Source organism: Triticum aestivum, chromosome 3D (genome assembly GCF_018294505.1).
Source record: "Triticum aestivum cultivar Chinese Spring chromosome 3D, IWGSC CS RefSeq v2.1, whole genome shotgun sequence".
NCBI classification, from domain to species: domain Eukaryota; kingdom Viridiplantae; phylum Streptophyta; class Magnoliopsida; order Poales; family Poaceae; genus Triticum; species Triticum aestivum.
In genome coordinates, this window is record NC_057802.1 from 438,579,467 (window position 1) to 438,599,572 (window position 20,106).

At 45.1% G+C, this 20,106-nt stretch overlaps 2 protein-coding genes across 42 annotated transcripts; both read left to right on the forward strand.

Annotated features, from left to right (window-relative positions):
* The first annotated feature begins 1,408 nt into the window (after window positions 1–1,408).
* On the forward strand, window positions 1,409–2,812 carry LOC123079460 (EID1-like F-box protein 3). Its single transcript, XM_044502234.1, has one exon. It carries the CDS (start codon window positions 1,564–1,566, stop codon window positions 2,467–2,469), a length of 906 nt encoding a protein of 301 aa, XP_044358169.1. The 5' UTR covers window positions 1,409–1,563; the 3' UTR covers window positions 2,470–2,812.
* A 699-nt stretch (window positions 2,813–3,511) lies between these two features.
* On the forward strand, window positions 3,512–9,535 carry LOC123079462 (uncharacterized). Of its 41 annotated transcripts, none has more exons than XR_006438001.1 (9): window positions 3,516–3,997; window positions 4,069–4,151; window positions 4,238–4,277; window positions 4,495–5,720; window positions 5,807–5,910; window positions 6,001–8,462; window positions 8,543–8,604; window positions 9,051–9,114; window positions 9,225–9,535. XR_006438001.1 is itself a non-coding variant. In XM_044502238.1 (8 exons), the coding sequence occupies exons 2-7, from the start codon at window positions 4,137–4,139 to the stop codon at window positions 6,030–6,032; spliced, it is 387 nt and encodes a 128-aa protein (XP_044358173.1). In that variant the 5' UTR covers window positions 3,517–3,997; window positions 4,069–4,136; the 3' UTR covers window positions 6,033–6,071; window positions 6,666–9,535. The 41 variants fall into 41 exon arrangements, 5 of the variants coding, with proteins under 5 accessions (XP_044358172.1, XP_044358173.1, XP_044358171.1 ...); XR_006437982.1 differs by having other exon boundaries at window positions 3,517–3,997; window positions 4,495–4,563; window positions 5,594–5,720; ... (1 more) ...; window positions 8,401–8,462; window positions 8,543–9,535; XR_006437984.1 differs by lacking the exon at window positions 8,543–8,604 and having other exon boundaries at window positions 3,517–3,997; window positions 4,495–4,563; window positions 5,594–5,720; ... (1 more) ...; window positions 8,401–8,462; window positions 9,051–9,535.
* Window positions 9,536–20,106: the final 10,571 nt, after the last annotated feature.

Below are 20,106 nucleotides of genomic sequence, written 5' to 3' on the forward strand. Positions count from 1 at the left end.
TGTGGCTTTTCTTTGACTTTGTAAGGGCCTCAATTTAAGGCAAGGCAAGAGCCTTCTCTCTAAAAAGATGGCAAACTTAATATATTATGCAAGGAAAAATATTTATCATTTTCTGGCAAATTTCTTTTTTCAAAAATAGAAACACTCGTATTGTTACGATCACGATAGCCACTAGACATTTGTCGTCGACGGTAACATCGAAAATCCTAAAATAAATCCAGAAATAATACAAGCATCAAAACTTGAACCCTGATAGATTGGAAATACCATTGTCCCTCAAACCATGCAAGGTTGGTTCGTCTGACTAGCCTTTTCAATAGTAAATATGATCTAGATCGTTTCCTGACACTGTCAACGACAGACGCGTAGCTTACGGCGCTCGGGACAACGTGCGCGCTTAGCTAAAAGTGCAAAGAAACTGACCACGTAGGAGACTGAAGAAGCCTAGAGCACTTTTCTAGCGCCGGTCAAGGCCCAAGCGTCCCTCCACGAGGTGGCCACGTACGTGATTCCCGTCCAGGAACCCCCTCGGCCCCCGACACGTGTGCTCCACCCAACAGCGCCGCGACACGTACCCGGGCAGAAAATATCCCGCACTAGTCGCGGCCGAGCTAGGTGAACTTTCCCGGCCCACCTGGCGCCTGATGTGACGTGTCGGCACCTGACGGCTGACGCGCCGGAAAAGCGCCCGCGGTCACCGCCGAAAAAGAACGATAAAAGTGGCAGCCGCGCACGAGGCGCTCGAAAGAGAGATCGGCTGCGCCTGGACGCCCGACGCGCGTCCCCGGCCACGGCCACGCGCCGGCCGGCGAGGCGCCTCTTCGGCGACGGACGCGCTGCAGGACGACACGTGTGCACCTCCTGCCGCTCCCGGAGAGCCGGCGTAGGTGGATTAGGAAATGCGGCGACGGATTAAGTAGTGCGCTCGCTTGTTCGGCAGCAGCGTGCGTGAACGACCCGAGCTTTTGAGACGGACAGGCCCTAAAATATTGACGGGCACGTATGGAAATGGCAACGGGCTGGTCGTGAGGGCGAGATGATTGTCAGGTAGTGCCGAACAGTACCCCAGTTTGGGCAGTGGGTCGGTGGTCCTGATCGATGCACAAGCTTACTCTAATGCACGGGGACGCGTTGATCCAGAGTACTCCGTGAATTGGCGTGCTTATAGTTTACCGTGGCGCTATCCTGTGGCGTATCTTTGGGAGCAGTGAGGTGAAAGTTTCTTGACAAGATGACTTTTGCAGTGCAGCTAGCGAGGCCAGCAACAGATTACTCGGTCTCGAAGCGTCAGTGGTCCAATTGTCCAACGGGCAGCCGTGACACGGCCGGTCCGATCCTGCCCCGACACCACCCCTTCCGGGGAGCACGCACGAAAGCGCCCGCCGCGCGTCTATATAGAGGGAGCCCGCCGCCGCCTGTCATCTCCGTCCTCGCATATGCACGTTGGCTACTCACCAGTGGTAGTACTGCCGTTTCCGGTTGCCCCTGACTACGTGCCGGTTTCGACCTTAAGTTAGCCATATCGTACGCGCAGCCACAGGAGCGGAGCGACGCGTGGGATCGATGAGCGAGGGCGCGCGGAACACGCGGCAGTTCCGTGGCGCGTGGAGCGGCGGCGGCGGGACGGGTGGCATTGGCAGCGCGAGCTACTGGGATGGCGACGGCGGCATTGGGTTCCCGCGCTACAGCGGCGTCAACACGGGGATCCTGGACGAGCAGGTGCTGTCGCTGGTGTTCCGCTACATCAACTGGGACCCGCAGGCGCTGTGCACGGCGGCGAGCGTCAGCAGGCGGCTCCACGCCGTCGCGGAGCGCGTGCTCTGGCGGGAGCTCTGCATCTCGCGCGCGCCGCGGATGGTGGCGTCGCTCACGGCGGCCGCGGGGGCGGGCGTGGGAGGAATAGCGCCCCCGCCGCCTCCGGGGCGCATTGGCGGCGGGTGGCCGGCGCTGGCGAAGCTGCTCTCCTTCTGCTGCGGCGCGGCGGGGACGGCCGTGCCGGTGCCGGTGCCGGGGCACCTCACGCGGGTGTCGCGCTTCTCCAAGACCTCCGGGAGGAGCTTCCTGTCGCGGCGCTGCAGGAGCGACATGCTGTACGTGTCCGACCCGTGCGAGCACGCGGTGCCCGGCGCGGACGACGACCTCGGCGCCTACCGCGGGGTGTTCCGGTGGTTCATGCGGTCGCGGACGCGGGCCTGCCTGCTGGGCCGCCAGGCCGAGCTCGACCCGCGCGTGCGCTGCCCCTACTGCGGCGCGCGCGTCTGGAACATGGTCACCGCCAACCTCGTGCCGCGCGGCGCGTCGCGCCGGATGGGCTCGGACGTGGGCCGGCTCGAGTACTACGTCTGCGTTAGCGGCCACGTCCACGGCAACTGCTGGCTCGCGCATCTCACCTCAAGTGACGGCGAGCACGACGACTCCGACGAGGCGTCGGGAGGTAGCAGCGGCGAGGACGGCCATGTCGCCCCGTGAGCGTGGTTGGTCCGCAACCGTTTGGTCAATTTTCCATGGATTCTCAGCAGAGGGCTGTACCATCAGCAGTGCGGCACGTAGCTAGCTAGATTACTCGATGTAGATCAGAGGTTGCAGCCTCTGATCAGAGGAGTACTTATTTCTAGAGAGTACCGTCTTCGCGTGCTCTGATCTCGTTTTTGGTTCATAATATTCAGTTGCTGCTTTGCCGGCTTTGTTTTAATCTCCTCTGTTTCCCTTCAGGCCGATGTGTTTTGACTCCAATTAGTACTCCAGTGTCCACTGGTCGTCTTTATTGACGGCGAGATGTATATGCACCTTTGTTAACCTAGATGACCATCATAGTCAGTATGCTATTTTTGGAATGCTCCACGCGTGCTCTATCTTACCCGCACTTTTTTTTTGACAACTATCTTACCCGCACTTTATAACACACTGTACACGGAAATTCGTAAGCGCGGACGAGCACGCCTAGTCTCGGAATCGCCAGCCCTTCTTTCGCATGGGATGAGGGCCGCGTCTTGTATCGTCAGTTGTATACGGTAGTTACGCACGTAACTACGTAACGGCTGCACACACGTCGATAGCTGACGGCCCTTTGGCAGTACTAGCGGCTAGGAACTGAACCCCTAATTAATAACTATAGAAGGCGGTGCATTTCCCTCCCCAAATCGAACATATAAAGCATGCTAGACTACCCACCGTTCCAGCGGCATTGCGTTCGCGCAGCATTTTCAACCGCACGATGCATTTACTATTTGCAGTTTTACCCTGCTGTCAGGCCAACCGCTCGTTGCATTCACACACGTCCAACCATTATGTAGCTCTATGACTGATGGGGTCGAGCGTCTATGGGGCCACTGAGCGTAGGCTGGGTTTCTCTTGAGCTGGGTGGGCTATTGGCTGGTGGACCGCAGTTCGTGGTTGGGTGAGAGCGACGTGAAGGGATGGGTTTTCCCTGGTCTACTCAGACCGTGCTCTACCCTGCTGTTTCGGTGGTCCTGATTAGCATTTGGGCCCGCTGTGAAGTGGCTTGGGTGCTCAGATAGCTCATACGAGGGGGACTGCCAACTGGATAAGAGCGGCGTGGGGGTCTCGACCATTGGTCAGAGGCCATGTGACCTAGCTGCCCGCAGCTGCAGCCGCCACCGCCGCCTCCCCCTCTCCTCTCCTCTCCTCGAATTCTCCTACCTCAGTCGTCGTCGCCGCCGCCGCCGCCGTCGTCGACCTAGACGTCACCGGCTGAGACCGTTGTGGTATGGATAAGGAGACGGGAGGAAGAGCACATCCTTCCCTGATAGCGCCCCGACCTGCCAGGTCTTCCTCCTCGTCGGCCTAGGTCCGGGTCTGCTGGATTAGATGGACAGAAGTGGTGGATCCGATGGTTGCCGGAATCCCTCATCGTCGGAGGAAGGCGTGCGACCGGCAAAGAAATAGGCTGATGGAGCAGGATGGGGTGGCGGTTCAAGTTCGGCGGCCTTCGCGTGTTGTGGTTGGCGGCGCTCCACTTCCCTTCCCCCCTGCCCTGGTGAGTCGTCCTTGATTTAAAATATTTAATCCCCGCACCGTTTTTTTATTATACAGTATGGTGGTCTGCAGATTATCCTTCAAAGGAGGCCACAAAGAGCAGCGATGGCTTCTTGGTAATCTGCAATTGGCCACAAAGGATGAGGTACATGGAGGTATGGTGCTGTCACTGCTCGGCTGCCCCCATGCTTCCTTTCAAGTTTAGCGCTTTCACTAACTTTAGCTAGGTTTGTAATTTCAGATTGCCGTACCTTCCATTGGTGTATATGCAAGCTACAGAGGTTTGTGGATCAATCTGATTATAGCTTTATTCTCTTATTTCATTGTGATGTTGTTTTAGTTACCGCCATGTGAAATTAGGCGCTTCTTTTGGGGAGAAATTTTGTGATGCTATATTCTACAACCTATATTACTGGCTTACATGCTTTAAGGAGGAGATTTTAATCTCTGGCCGTGTATGATGAAAAAAGAATGTTAATTGCTAATGCTTTATTTCAGAAAACCAAATATGCACCATGCCGATATGCTTCATGACGAGTGTGCTTTTGTCATCCCTCACCCTCTCAGGTTAGTGTTTTGGCCCTTTTAATAGTTTTTTATTTTCCTTGCTCGAGCCAGATTGTAGGTCTGCATATTCCTATATATGTGTTTTATTGTTCAGTGTTGCCTCATTGCATCGGCCTTGCAGATGGCCATTAGGTGCTAACCAAGAGGTGCACGCCATGAATCAAACTACCGAGGGGGCATACAATAATTAGGAGGGCATGGCTATCGCTGCGAAGCTACCCTCCCCCGCAATCATGCACTACTTTTCAAACGCAGTTCGCCACTGCTGTTTAATTAGCTCCTGCATTAGCAGCGGATTCAGAGTTTATTCTTCAGCAGATTCAATTTGCGGGAGACTCCTGTTGCAGTTTGGTGACATAGATCAGTGTCAAGTCGCTTAACAAATGCAGCTAGGTTCCATTCAGTTAGCCAAAGCCATTGTGCATTAAAATTGTAGATGTGCATGACAGTGTGGAAATCATTATGGCACGTCTATGAGCATGCTATATTCCCATGCTACTTTCAGTTATTAACCACTAGCTTTATTACAGCACCCAGGATTTCAGGGTTTGCTTTACTTAGGTTAGTATGTACTCTACCACAGATGAATTGGTTATATCTCATTTTAATATACTTCATTAGTAATTACTAAATATCTTAAGCTCGTTCTATGGTAAATTTTGTTTGGGTCTATTTTTTTGGATCATTTCCATATCTACATTTCTTCATAGATTAAAATAGCCCGCAAAATAGCCGCGATAGCTGCGCTATAGCTGCCCGGGAGCCTCGCCGCTACGCTATGGCTGCTGCCGCGAAATCCTCCACATATCCCTATAAATGGCTCAACAATCAACAAATCCCTCCAGAATCATCTCCCCCACCAGAAAAATTTCCGCTATTTGCCGCGATTGCCCGCTACGGCGGCCGCTATAGCTGCTGGGAGAGGCCGCCGCGAAATCGTTTCTCCCGCGATTTTAATCTATGCATTTCTTACATATAAAGGTATGCTGCAAAAATTAAGGGTTTGGATGGTAATTTATGGCTGTTTCAGTTGCTGACCATGTGATTATGGTAGTCTACAATTTGCTTATGGGTTCTTCATTGCTTGATTTTTATCTCGGACAAAAGAGGGCCAGCCACACCTTTGAAATAAGCAGCGGTCATCCAGTCCAGAACAGGTATATGTTCAGTTCTGGTTGCCTTCCGTTTACTTGCCCGCAAGCAACACTTACCTCACATATCTATTGTTTTTTTTTTGTTATAGACTGAATCTGCTCGACAAAGTGTGGAAAGGCAATTACTGCTTGGCAAAGTGTAAAAAAGGCCAGGGTATCATTTATGTAGTTATTTGGAATGCAAGGTTAGGAAGTAGGTGCTTCTCTCTTTACCATTCATTTGCCCCGCCACGCTGATTTTTGGCTTGCTAAGATATGGACTTTCTAAAATGGATGTGTGCAGATCCAAGAAATAAGATGAGAAGAGGAATCTAGCAAAGGAAGGTGAATCTTTTCTCTTGTGAATACAACAAGGTTTGTTCCTGCCAGCGAGCAACACAGATCTCATGCATGTACTGATTGATGCCTTGGTTATATTGATCTATAAAGATAATTTCAGCCTTCCATGTATTTGAACATTTATTGTGTTGCAGATGAACTCTACCATGCTTACTGATATACTCCTGCGTATATGTATGTTTTACTAGAAGTTCCTATTTTTTAACTATTGCGTACCAGAAAATTGAATTGGCAATGTCTGCATAAATATGATGTATTAAATTATGTTTTGAGAGGGATTTGTTCATTTTCAAAACTAAGGAAGTTGGATGAGCTTAAAGCACCCATTCATCAGTTCACTGAACTTTTCGAATTCTATTTTAAGTCCACAAGAGGGCAAAATCATTGCTCTTTCCCAGATTATCTAAATCAGATGGGCGGGCTCCAAACTGCCAGTGCCATTTGTCGTTTTTGTGTTTTGATTTTTACTTGAGTGCCTTTGGACCGATGGTACTATGGAGAGGTGACATTAGCACGGTTGATGGTTGCTTCTCTCCTGTAGAGTACATCTCCTTCTATATTCCAATATATCAATAAAACAAGAGATCTATAATATCATTGTTTATGAAGTTCACAGATTATTGAAGATTTTTGCTGCCATGGAATTGTGAGTTTGTGACTATACATTCTTGTGTCCTACATGTGAATTGAAGATGTATTGTCTCTGTATGTGAATGTCAATATCCAGGTATGTAAGCAAGTCCTAACTTTTATTCACATATTTATCTATGAAATGCATGCAAGCAAATCACATCTTACAGACAAATGCCCCCTTATAGGTAAATGTGATGATTCATAAATTAACCAGTTGGAGATCTGTAGACAGTCAGGTGTACTGATAACTGGAGTTTAGTGCTCAAAATCCTTCTAACCTTTCTACTGACTGTATTTTCTTGACGTCTTTAAGAGAAGAATGAGTACTATTAGTCATTCTCTATCATGTATAATAGTACAATACTGGAGATGTGAATGGATAATGTTCATTTAGCATAGTATTAGTAGATGATGATTTCTTTTCTTCACAGTCAACTCGTGTATTTCCTGATATGTTCAGTCTATTCCCAAATTAATTCGTAAAGTAGCCTTAACAATTATACAGTCTCTGTGTGTATTAGTACTCTGTTTTCTCTGGTTTTTGGTCAGCTGGAAGAATCAGTTTGTCATAACATGTGAAAATGATTTTATTTACTTACGCTGTTGCTTTTATCAGTTAGCAACGATGTATGTCAAATGTAGTAAGTTAGGCATCGCAGTGAAGCTTGGCAAAGGGACTTCTGGTGAGGCCTACAAGGCTGGAAGCACTGTATGTAAGGTGGTACCCTCTGATGGATATTCATTTGTCAACTAATACATGACCACACTAGAGAAGCACACGCCGCGCACACACAAGGATCCTATCAGGTTCCAAATATGTACGTGGATGTGGATGATCTTTAAATACCTGGATGATTATTCCACATAAACAAAGTCATATTGTCATTTTTAACACAAGAACAAAGCAGTGTCCCATAACACAAATAGCTACTGCTTGTGTTGAGTAGAAAATCCATTCATTAGTTATGGGGCATCAAGAAGAGCAAACACCAATGCGGTGAGACATACCTGTTCCATATAAACATGCGGAAAGTTGTAAATCCTTTCACCTGGGCGAGGCACTGTGATCAACGGCCTAGCCCAAGCATGCCATAGCTCCTTGTATAATGCGTCGCTAGAACTCCCTGCACAAAGGATTCATTATGTGAACTAACATGGCAAGTTTACTTTGTAGCATGGTAAATTTAGTTTTATAGCATGGTTAAAATGCTATGTCAGGTATCGAACTCAAACATATAAACCATGCTACGCTACCCGCCTATCATCCGAAGGAGGGGCGGAGTGGGTGCCAGCCAGGTAGGCGGCAGGTGGGAGATGGCAGCCGCCGATCTCACACGGCTCCTACGCCCTGCCACCCTCTCCTCCCCAGCTAAGCAGGAGGTTCAAGAGCAGCAACTAAGGAAGGAGCATGTCGGCGATATGGGCTAGCAGCAGGAAGACACGGCTGTCAGGTGCAGTTGATATGCTGCCACCTCGGCCCCTTCATGCACGACTTCCAAGACCAGGGCCTTTTTCCGAGGGATGCGCTGTGTTTCTCTTTATTGTTGTTGTTTGTGATGTCCTAGATATTCCTTTGCTATATGATTTGAGATCATTTTATTGCTCATTCCTAAAGTGCTACGGATAATCTGATTGAGCTGACTAAGATAGATGTTCTTTTCTTTACTTGGCATCTGCTTCTCTTCATTTTTCTACAATCCTTCCTTTACAGTTTGCACGCTGGTATGTTTTGTTGCCAGGCTCAAATCGGCGAGACCCATGCCAATACATGAGGTACAATATTTTTCTTATTTATTACTTGCATACATGTTGAGTTCATTCATCCTATTATGTATACTGATTAAACAGTACAGGTTGATACTTGCTCGTGCTCATTTCTCAAATTTATGTTCAGGCATAACCTCGCAAAATTTTGGTATGCACCACTTATAATCAGGGCTTGCTTATTTTAATTCTTGAATTCTTTAGATAAATATCTATCATTAGTATTTGTAATCATTTTGTCGCTTAGGATTTCCAATTGCATTTGATTTCTATGCCGACATAGATCTTATTGCTCATCAAAGGTATCTAAAAGTTGTGTTCTCTGCAAACAGATGGGTTGTGTTAGTCAATAGAATACCTAAGATGTCAGTTTTGTTGCCAAATATTGTAATCCCAGATTTACAGAGTTCTAGAATAGAAGATGATCTGGTGGTTACCTCTCTGTTATTTACTCGAATGACTGTACTTATATCTTACCTTCAAACTTTACCGGATGTTGGTTTAGTTTCCATCTCCAATCAGATTAATGGTTTGCAGACCAAAGCCAATGTTTTATGGTGTTCTTATTCCTAATTTAGTTATACATTTCATTTGTAGTTTCTTCGTAGATAATAAAGCAGTGGCAGATGAACCAATAAGTTATCTTTGCCCATGCTTTATTGTAAGCATTAAATTTGCTCTCTGGTATTACTTTCAATGTGTTATCCATACCCATGCTTTTTGCGGCTATCATGTCCTATCAACTTATGCAGAGTCCATGATATCATACAGTTTGAAGTCGAAAAATTCATGATATGGGTGATATGGAAAAGTCATTGCCTTCTTTGCTGGAACATTCCCTGATTGCCTGGACTTCTTGGGTCAATCGCTGGACGCCACCCCCGTCTCCTGGACGTCATGACGCCGCCGATTTCCTTGACGCCGCCTGCCACTGATCTTCTATAACTCAATTTCTCCAATTTTTCTCAGCTGTGAGCTCATATATTTTTTGAGTTGTGAACTTATTATGTAAACTCAACACTTTGTTTTGTGACAAGTGAACTCATTTCATATTCATCTATCAATCATGGTTGAAGTGTCTATATGTCTCTCCCTTGCCAATGTACTAAAATTTGAGGTCTACATACTTTTTTCTAGCCACAATTCCATTTCTTGTCTCTGAATAAGCTACAATAAATGCAAAGGAAGATATTGCAGCAAGTAGCTTATAGATTGAAATTTGCCGCATTATTTATTTGTCGTATTGTTGCTCACATGATTCTGGACGTGAAACTAAACATGACATGCTATTCTTGATGTAATTGTGAAATTGCATCCAACATCAAGTAAAGATTACAGCAAACGTCACTTACAGGTTGCTTGCATTCAACATCTTCAGAACTTCACACGCATCCATCTCCTCCTCCAGCTGCTGCTGCCATCACGCCACTGGTGTTGATGTTCAGCGCTACCCACTTCTCCAGCATGTCGCGGAGCGAGCTGCGCCAACGTACGCAGGGGAGGGCGAGCTGTGCTGTCGCGCGCAGGCCTGGGCGAGCACCCGCAGTGAGCTGTGCTGGCACGCGCAAGCATCCGCAAGGCGAGGGCGAGCACCCACGGAGCGCAAGCATCCGCGACGCGAGCGCGAGCTGCGCCGGCCCGTGCAGACACGGACGAGCGCCGGCGGAGAGCTGCAGTGACCAGGGCGAGTTGCAGCGGTGCACGCAGCCATGGGCGAGCACCGGCGGCGACCTGGAGTTACTCGCTCAGGCGTGGGAAGCTAGGGCGGCGAGTTAGGGTACCTCGCGCAGGCATCAGCGACGTACGCCGGCGAGCAACCATGACGACCAGAACAAGCTAGCCACAGAGCAATCGGATAACCACAAAAACATTGGATAAGGTAGAAAGAGGTAAGGGTACTTTGGTCCTTTCAGGTGACAGAAAATTGAAATGGAAAAGGAAAACGTAATGGAAAAAGAAAAAATGGCATGGTAATCGAAGTGCAACGGAGCTAGATGGCATTTTTACCAAGCCAATTTTGAGAGTGGCAATTTTGCGAAGCCCAATATCGGAAGTGGCAAATAACCGATTTTTCATGTAAAAAAGCTATCATGGACTGATCTCATGCCTTTCCTATAACGCCTTGTAAGAACATCATATCTAAATATCTATTTTCTAAAGGAAAAGTTGGTACTCAACCGATCGATTTTTCCCTAACATCCGTCGCGTTCAACGTCTACCGTGCGTCTTCATGGGCCCACGCACCGCATCTTTTCTTTCATCCTTATCTCTACTGAAACGCTATCTACACATACAAGCGGTCTGTTGCGAACCCACTAGGCGACCATGGCAGGGCGACCAAGTCGGCTGGGCCCGAGCGGTCGCCGTCGAAGCTACCCAGGTGACGAAAGGAAGAGCCACGCCGCCTTCGCCGCGGCGCGATCCCGGCCAGAGGTCCCCGTCGCTGGCGGCGAAGCGGGTTGAGGGACAGCGTCACGACACCGATGGGTCGGCCTCGCGCTTCCGCCGCCCATGCCCGCCAGGCCGTGTAGCGCATGCCGACGAGTTTCAACAACAACTACGAAGGTGCAAAACGGCGATGGCAACGACGACGTTGTTGCTGCGACATCCTTTCATTGTAAAAAAAATAAAAAAAATTGCAACATCATCCATGTTGCAAAAGTTCTTACCGCAACATCATCTTTGTTGCAAAAAGGTGAAGATGAAAAAGGGAATTTTGCTACACAACCTATGTTACAAATGTTTCTGTAGCATGAGTTCTGTTTCAAAGGCTTCTGCAACGTCATCTTTGTTGCAATGGTGAGGACAGAGCTGGGTTGTTGGATAACATCAAATCTAAGGGCTGCCGAGGCGGCGGATCTTTTTAGCCCATTTTCTACTGCTTTAAGGATTTTATGATCAGACTCTAAATATTCTTATGTTCATAGCTTGAATACTCGGTTCACTTTTGGCCTTTGCGCCATTGGCGCAACGGATCATCTAGTCTATTAGAAAATCTAACCAGCTGCAGCACGGTGTTGCCTCCCGCCGAAGGTGCACACCAGGATCGCCTCAACACCTGTCACCGGCCATCCGCGTGGCGTAGTTAGAGCATTCGTCAACTCTGGTCCTAAAAGAAATTACAAGCGCATCTAGTTAATCTGTGGGCAACTGAAAAATAGCATAGCAATTGAAAAGGTTGTCATGTATTTTTTCTAGAACAAATTTTCTTAAAATTTGCCAATGTGGCCATTTGCAAATTCTTAAGCTTCTTTATCCATATTTGCCATGATCTACAAAGGTATTTTTACCATGATATTTTTGGACTAAGGAAAATTTCGTTTTTGGACCATGTCAAATTTCTTTCTTTTGTGTCATTACGAATTTATTATTAGACCCTAGAAAATTTATTTTCTTGTACAGTGAAAACATTATTTTTGACCATGGAAGCTTTTGTAATTTGGACTATGGAAAATTTGTATTTGGACCATGGCAAGTTTACTTTTGTAATATGACAAATTTATTTGTTCGGACATGGTTAATTTTTACTTTAAATTATTTTACACGATGGCAATTTTATAAGTACACCATGCTAGTTTTATTGCCGGTAACATGACACTTATATTACCTAGCAGTTTTTTTATATTGTATGGAGCATTGGAGTATATTAGACCAATGGCAAATTTTACGGTAATTTAGTTTTTCATAAGTCATGACAAGATGGAAATCATTGCAATTTTGCTAGGTGTTGGTTCATCTAGGCATTTTTGCTAGGTGCCTGTGTTCACTTACCTACAATATTTTTGCCATGACAAATGACACATCATGGTACCTTAGTACGGGTACCATCACCAGTGCCATTTTAGTGCAAGGGACGTGAAGCCGGCTTCAATGCGGCGCATCGGCTAGAGTAGACTTCTCTGTCACTGCATCTGCATTGAAGTGCCGCCGCCCGCTCATCCGGTCACGTTTGGTTGCGTACTCAATTGGGCATGTATGATCGGGCTAACGGAGTGAGACATTGCCGTGATGGCAGGGTGTGATAGTGTACGATTGGTCCAGGACATGAGTTCCTAGCGGATCCGTTTTGCTTTACTGCCCCTTGCTTGGATTCAAATGTTGAATATATAATGTATCCTGAAAGTCGGTACCGTGATCCCAATAAAAATGTTCCATATGAAAAATACATACATTTTATGATACATACACGAGAGTTTTTTTATGACACAACGATCAATTTTTAATATTCATGATGAACATTTTTTATAAACACTCAGCATTTTTTGTTGAAATGCACTATCAATATTTTTTGAACACACGGTGTTTAAAAAAGTACACGATGGGCATTGTGACTTGTGAGTAGAAGATGAACAATTTTTCATTATAATGAGCAGTTTTCAATGAACGGTAAACATTTTTTAAACTACACAATGAACATTTCTAAACACATGCCGAAAGTTTGTCTAATGTGTGATGAACACTTTAAAAAAAATGTGAAAGCTTTTAGAAAAAATGTTCATGTAAGTATAAAAAGTGTTAGCACATAATGACATTTCTAATTACATGATGAATACTTTTTAAATACACTGTGAGTATTTTTTATGCTTGATCTTTTTTATTCAAACGATGAAATTTTGTGAAAACATGATGCACATTTTTAAACGAAATATGGCCAAATTTTATTATACACGAAACATTTGAATGAACATGAATATTTTTATATCCATGGACATTTTTTTGACATGCATGAACATTTTTAACACAAAAAGATTAAAGAAAACCAAAAAATGTAAAAAAAAAGAAACACCAATGAAAAATAGTAACGGGGCATTCGGTTCACTCACATATTTTTAGATAGTGCGTTTCAAGCCTTTTCTTTTTTTCAGAGAAAATGTGTTGCTAGCTTCTTTTAAGCACAAGTTTTTTTAACGCAATCTTTTAAGCACAAGTACATAGCCGGTGTATGTTCCTCCCACGTGACAGTGTCGTGCACCAAACGAACTCAGCTGTGCATGTTTTCCGTTAGGCGCAAATTGGAGGACGTTACATCTTTACTGATTTAAGTACCGTGTTGATGCCGGTTATGTACCAATGGAACATCCCAAAGTCACCGTCGGAGTTACCGGCCCGAAGACGGGGCTGTTTCCGTATATCACTGTTGCCTTCTACGGTGGTACATCCCGCACTGCCGCTGGAGACAATTGTCGCATACACGCGTCGATGTCCAGTTCGCCACCACTACCAAGAGCAGGCGAGGACGAGCGCTCTATCGCCGCACTCGTACTGTACATTTCTAATGTAATGTACTACTTTCAAAAATTAGGTTATATTCAACCACAGTTCAAATAATCTAATGTGTTCAGCATCAACAATTACCGCAAATTCATAAACCATGGCACTTCCTTTGTTCTAGTATAATGTAGTCTATATATTTTTTTGTAAAATTCAAACTTTACAAACTCTGAACAAATTTCTATAGAAATTATTTATATCAACAGTACCAAATATATATGCAATATGAAAATATGTCTCATGATGTATCAGATGATATGTATTTGGTATCTCGATGTAGATGTTTTTTTCTCCAAACTTGATCATAGTTTGTGAAAATTGACTTTTGAAACAATCTATATGCACTACATTATGAAATGGAGGAAATGTCCTAAATACATATTTTTTTCCAGGAAGTATTTGAAAAGAGTTCTCAACCTCTTCTGCGACAAACTGAAGTATTCATTGTCCACAGATTAGAGCACTGAGATTTTGGATTGCTATCACACATTCAGTGCCTCTAAATATTCAGTTAACTGCACTGCACAATTCAGTGTTCTAATTGTACACACATTCAGTTAACTCCACAACAAGTGTCACAAAATTATGTTAACACAGCGTAGAACATTTCATTTAACCAGCATTCAAAATTTTGAGCTGCGGCACACTAGAATTCCGAAGAATCAGATGACAAGACTATTGAACAAATCTGAGCACTAATATAGCCTAATCTGATGTCCACATATATATGATCAATTACTATCACACAAAAAGTTGCCTCCTTGAAAACCCCTAGCACGATTCCTCAATTCGGGAGGAAGAGAACATACAATGTCGCCCCAAACAAACACATGCACATATCTCACATAGATTTTTTTTTCTCGAATACGCATAAGCATGCGTATCATTCATTAAAGGAGAAGGGGGAAAGACTCCCCAAAGTCATATTTACAAGTAGTATTTACATGCCGGATTTTCCGACACCACCCACTCACTCAAGGCTCACTACATCCTATGTCTCATCCTCCCACCTGGCTACCTCTACTCCGTCTTGCACTCCGACGGTGCCGTCCTTGAACAGCCTTGCCTTCTCCCATAACGTGGCCTCCTCCATAATTCTCTGCCGAACTCTCGAGAGGGAGGGCATAGCTCCGTTGAACACGGTAAACCCTACACGACACATACGTGAGATGCTGCCTAGAAAAAAAATCAGGATGGAGGGCACGACTATTAGAAATAATCACTGGTACAACGACGTGCTAAACAAACGGTTTTAACCCCTTTCCGCGACGGCACTTAGAACCGTCGCCAAGTGAGTGTGGGCGATAGGGGGGTCCTTCCCACACGACCCAGAAATCGTCGGGGATAGGCCCTCCTGGGACCCAGGCTGGGGCCGTGTGCGATCGGGCGAGGCATCGAAACCCAATCATTTCCGTAGGTATGTACATCTCACACGGTGAATCCCAGAAATCATTTCCGTAGGTATGTATATCCCACACGGTGAATCCCAGAAATCATTTCCGTAGGTATGTACATCCCATACGGTGAATCCCAGAAATAATTTCCGTAGGTATGTACATCCCACACGGTGAATCCCAGAAAATCATTTTCGTAGGTATGTACATCCCACACAGTTCATTGTGTGGAAACGTTTGTGCAAGGTGGCCTAACGCAAACAGTTCGCTGCCGGAAGCCGTGTGTGATTGTTAGTTGATCGAACACGCCTACTTTTTAGAAACCGTGCAGATTGTTTGAGTTCATCGCCCACGGTGCTGTCTGAGTAACCATTTGCAATAGAAAACCCCAATAAGCAGGGTAATTAGCCTATTATTGATAATCCATGTACTAATCAAACTGATATTTCTTATAAAACACGCCAGATATTTCATATCCGTATAAAAGCAACCAGAATTTCATAATCGAATTACATCAGATAGCTTCGGCACTCAGTTACGCCATTACACAACAGCACCAAGTTTCACATGCAGCATCAAAAAACTTTGGAAAGTAGCATCATACACGGTAAATAGACAGATAAATCTCATCTGGGAAACTGCAGAAGCGGAAGGCAAATATTGAGCCTTCAGCGATGTTGAATGTCCTTGCAACTTTAGGCCAGTGGCTATGAATAATTGCCCGCCCAACCTTCGTCCTCTTCAGCAAGACTCCAATATTGTACCGTGGGTGTTGAATGAATACCTTCCTCGCCTCTTGACCATGCAGGTGGTTTGAGAGGTAATCATCGGTGAACTGCTTTGAAAAGTACTGAAAACAAAGCTATGCATAAATCGCTGTTGTAAATTTTGAAATGGCGCAAGGGGTAAAAACAAGGTAAAATAGTTGGTACCATCCTATAGTTGACTGATGTCTTCTTCATTGTGCAAACAAAGATCTTGCTGTTATTCGTCGCAAGTTTCTTCATCCTAACAATCTTTCTGAGTTTCTTGACTTGACAGATATTCATGGACATCTCATTTCCCCATATGCAAAATGGGTCGAACAGTGGGTCTAAGCCTCTGACAGCAGGACCTACATGTGCAAGACCAAATTGTAAGAAACCTAAATATTAGAATGATTCCTGCAACTGCACAATAATGTGCTATTAGCCAAAGGACCCTACTTGAACAAACCTCGATGGTAAACCGCAGTGTCTCCCATTGTTTCCCTGCAACACACATAAGGAAGATCTTGATCAGGTTAATTGAGAGTTGCCATACTATCAGTAGAATATGTATTGAGTACAGCCAAATTGCAGAACTGAACCAAACAGTTAAATGGACAACAGACCAAATGAACCAAAATAGTTAACTGAGCACGACATTGCAGAGTAGAAACATGTATAAGAAGATAAGACAGTTAACAAAACAAAGAATGCTTGAGAACAGTGCTACGAAATGTAGCAATTGTTGGACCAAAGTGTTAACTGAACATTACATTTCTGAGGACCAAACTGTTAACCGAACATCAGATTGCATATTAACATTACAGAGGACAAATCACTAGAAGGCACTGGCGGTGGCCTCGAGAAAACATCACGAACTGTATTTTAAAGTAGACAACCTCGTAGCGGTGTCGACGGTGGCCTCGAAGACGAGGTGCTCCTCCAAGATCTGGCGGTCGACACGCATGGCAGCCATAGCGACCTCGTTCGCGCGTGCGGCCGCATGCTACTGAGCTACACGTTATACTGCGTGCAAAATGGCTGTGGGCGGCGCTTAATTGGAGTAGGGGGGCAGTGATTTCGGTGGAAGGTGTCGCTCCATCGGTCGGGGCATGTGGGACGGGAAAGGGGAAGGATGGTGTGGGTGGGGTGTGCATTAATTGAGTTTCTGGGCATTTAATGTGCATAATTCAAATTTGAACTATAAGCACATGCTTCAATGCAGCAAAGTTTGTTGAAAAATCACATGTGTATCTTTGGGTGAATTTATAGGTCCCATGCAAGAGATGGGAATGAAATTCAAACATCTGGGCGTCGTGGCTCGCCCGAAAATTGAGAAACTTGGTTTTTTAATTCCTGTAAATCCAAAACACGCCTGAAAATCATGAAACTTGGCATGGTGTCATGACATGGCACCAACACGCTGCGGTAATTTTTTTGGCCGAATTGGGACAAGCTTTGATGTAAGCTTCTTGCAAACCGATGTTTCCCTCAAGAAGGCTCGTGGTTCCGAGAGGGAACTTGTCACCACCGTGTGCAAAACGAGATACTATACTGCCTTCTCCCGCCTTAGGATTTTTACATAGGCAGATTAGACCACATAGAAGTATCGTGCTAAATTTTGAAATTATTCCGGGTTCGTTTGGCATTTTTATGCATTAATTGAGTTTCTAGGTATTTAATGTGCATAATTCAAATTTGAACTATAAGCACATGCTCCAGTGCACTAAAAGTTGTTTAAAAAACCACATGTGTGTCCTTGGGTGAATTTCTAGGTCCCATGCAAGAGATGAGAATAAAATTCAAACATGTGAGCGTCGTGGCTCGGCCGAAAAAATTGAGAAACTTGGTTTTTTAATTCTGTTAATCCAAAACACGCCTGAAAATCATGAAACTTGGCATGGTGTCATGATATGGCACCAACATGTTGCGGTAATTTTTTGGCCGAATTGGGACAAGCTTTGGTGTAAGCTTCTTGCAAACCGGAGCTTCCGCCAAGAAGGCTCGTGGTTCCGAGATGGAACGTGCCACCTCCGTGTGCGAAACGACATATGTACACTGCCTTCACCCGCCTTAATTTTTTTACACAGGCAGATTAGACCAAATAGAAGTATCGTGCTAAATTTTGGAATTTTTCCGGGTTCGTTTGGCATTTTTATGCATTAATTGAGTTTATGCGCATTTAATGTGCATAATTCAAATTTAAAATACAAGCACAGGCTCTAGTGCACCAAAGTTGTTTGAAAAACCACATGTGTCTCCTTGGGTGAATTTCTAGGTCACATGCAAGAGATGGAAATGAAATTCAAACATCTGGGCGTCGTGGCTCGCCCGGAAAGATTGAGATACTTGGTTTTTTAATTCCTGTAAATCCAAAACACGCCTGAAAATCATGAAACTTGGCATGGTGTCATGACATGGCACCAACATGCTGCGGTAATTTTTTTGGCCAAATTGGGACAAGCTTTGGTGTAAGCTTCTTGCAAACCGGAGCTTCCATCAAGAAGGCTCGTGGTTCCGAGAGGGAACGTACCACCTCCGTGTGCGAAACGACATACGTACACTGTCTTCTCCCGCCTTAATTTTTATACAGGCAGATTAGACCAAATATAAGTATCGTGCTAAATTTTGGAATTATTCCGGGTTTGTTTGACATTTTTATGCATTAATTGAGTTTATGCACATTTAATGTGCATAATTCAAATTTGAAATACAAGCACGGGCTCCAGTGCACCAAAGTTGTTTGAAAAACCACAGGTGTGTCCTTGGGTGAATTTCTAGGTCACATGCAAGAGATGGGAATGAAATTCAAACATCTGGGCGTCGTGGCTCGCCCGGAAAGATTAAGAAACTTGGTTTTTTAATTCCTGTAAATCCAAAACACGCCTGAAAATCATGAAACTTGGCATGGTGTCATGACATGGCACCAAAATGCCGCGGTAACTTTTTTGGCCGAATTGGGACATGGTTTGGTGTAAGCTTCTTGCAAACCGGAGCTTCCGTCAAGAAGGCTCGTGGTTCCGAGAGGGAACGTGCCACCTGCGTGTGCGAAACGATATACGTACACTCCCTTCTCCCGCCTTAATTTTTTACACAGAAAGATTAGACCAAATATAAGTATCGTGCTAAAATTTGGAATTATTCCAGGTTCGTTTGGCATTTTAATGCATTAATTGAGTTTATGTGCATTTAATGTGCATAATTCAAATTTGAAATACAAGCACCGGCTCCAGTGCACCAAAGTTGTTTGAAAAACCACATGTGTCTCCTTGGGTGAATTTTTAGGTCCCATGCAAGAGATGGGAATGAAATTCAAACATCTGGCGTCATGGCTCGCCCGGAAAGATTGAGAAACTTGTTTTTTTTAATTCCTGTAAATCCAAAACACGCCTGAAAATCATGAAACTTGGCATGGTGTCATGACATGGCACCAAAATACTGCGGTAATTTTTTTGGCCGAATCGGGACAAGGTTTGGTGTAAGCTTCTTGCAAACCGGAGTTTCCGTCAAGAAGGCTCGTGGTTCCGAGAGGGAACGTGCCACCTCCGTGTGCGAAACGACATACGCACACTGCCTTCTCTCTCCTTAATTTTTTTACACAGGCAGATTAGACCAAATATAAATATCGTGCTAAATTTTGGAATTATTCCGGGTTCGTTTGGCATTTTTATGCATTAATTGAGTTTCTGGGTATTTAATGTGCATAAGTCAAATTTGAACTACAAGCACATCCTCCAGTGCACCAAAAGTTGTTTGAAAAACCACAGGTGTGTCCTTGGGTGAATTTCTAGGTCCCATGCAAGAGATGGGAATGAAATTCAAACATCTGAGCGTCGTGGCTCGACCGGAAAGATTGAGAAACTTGGTTTTTTAATTCCTGTAAATCCAAAACACGCCTGAAAATCATGAAACTTGGCATGGTGTCATGACATGGCACCAACATGATGTGGTAATTTTTCTGTTCGATTTGCCAAGGCGCACACATTAAAAATCAACAAATTCATTTTGGAACAAGTGTTGTCACGTTACAAATCGGAAACACAAGTATTATTGAAACCATGGGCGTTCTACTTACCAATTACGTGCCGCCACACGTCCCCTTTTTTTATTGGCTAGGAGGTGTCGTGCGGGGTAGCTATTTGAGTACGGGAGGCGTGCGATCAGACCCCTGCGCGTGTGTGACGCCCCGAGACCGACGCTCCAGACGCTTGCCATGTTTTGCGTGACCGCCGTGTGTTTTAT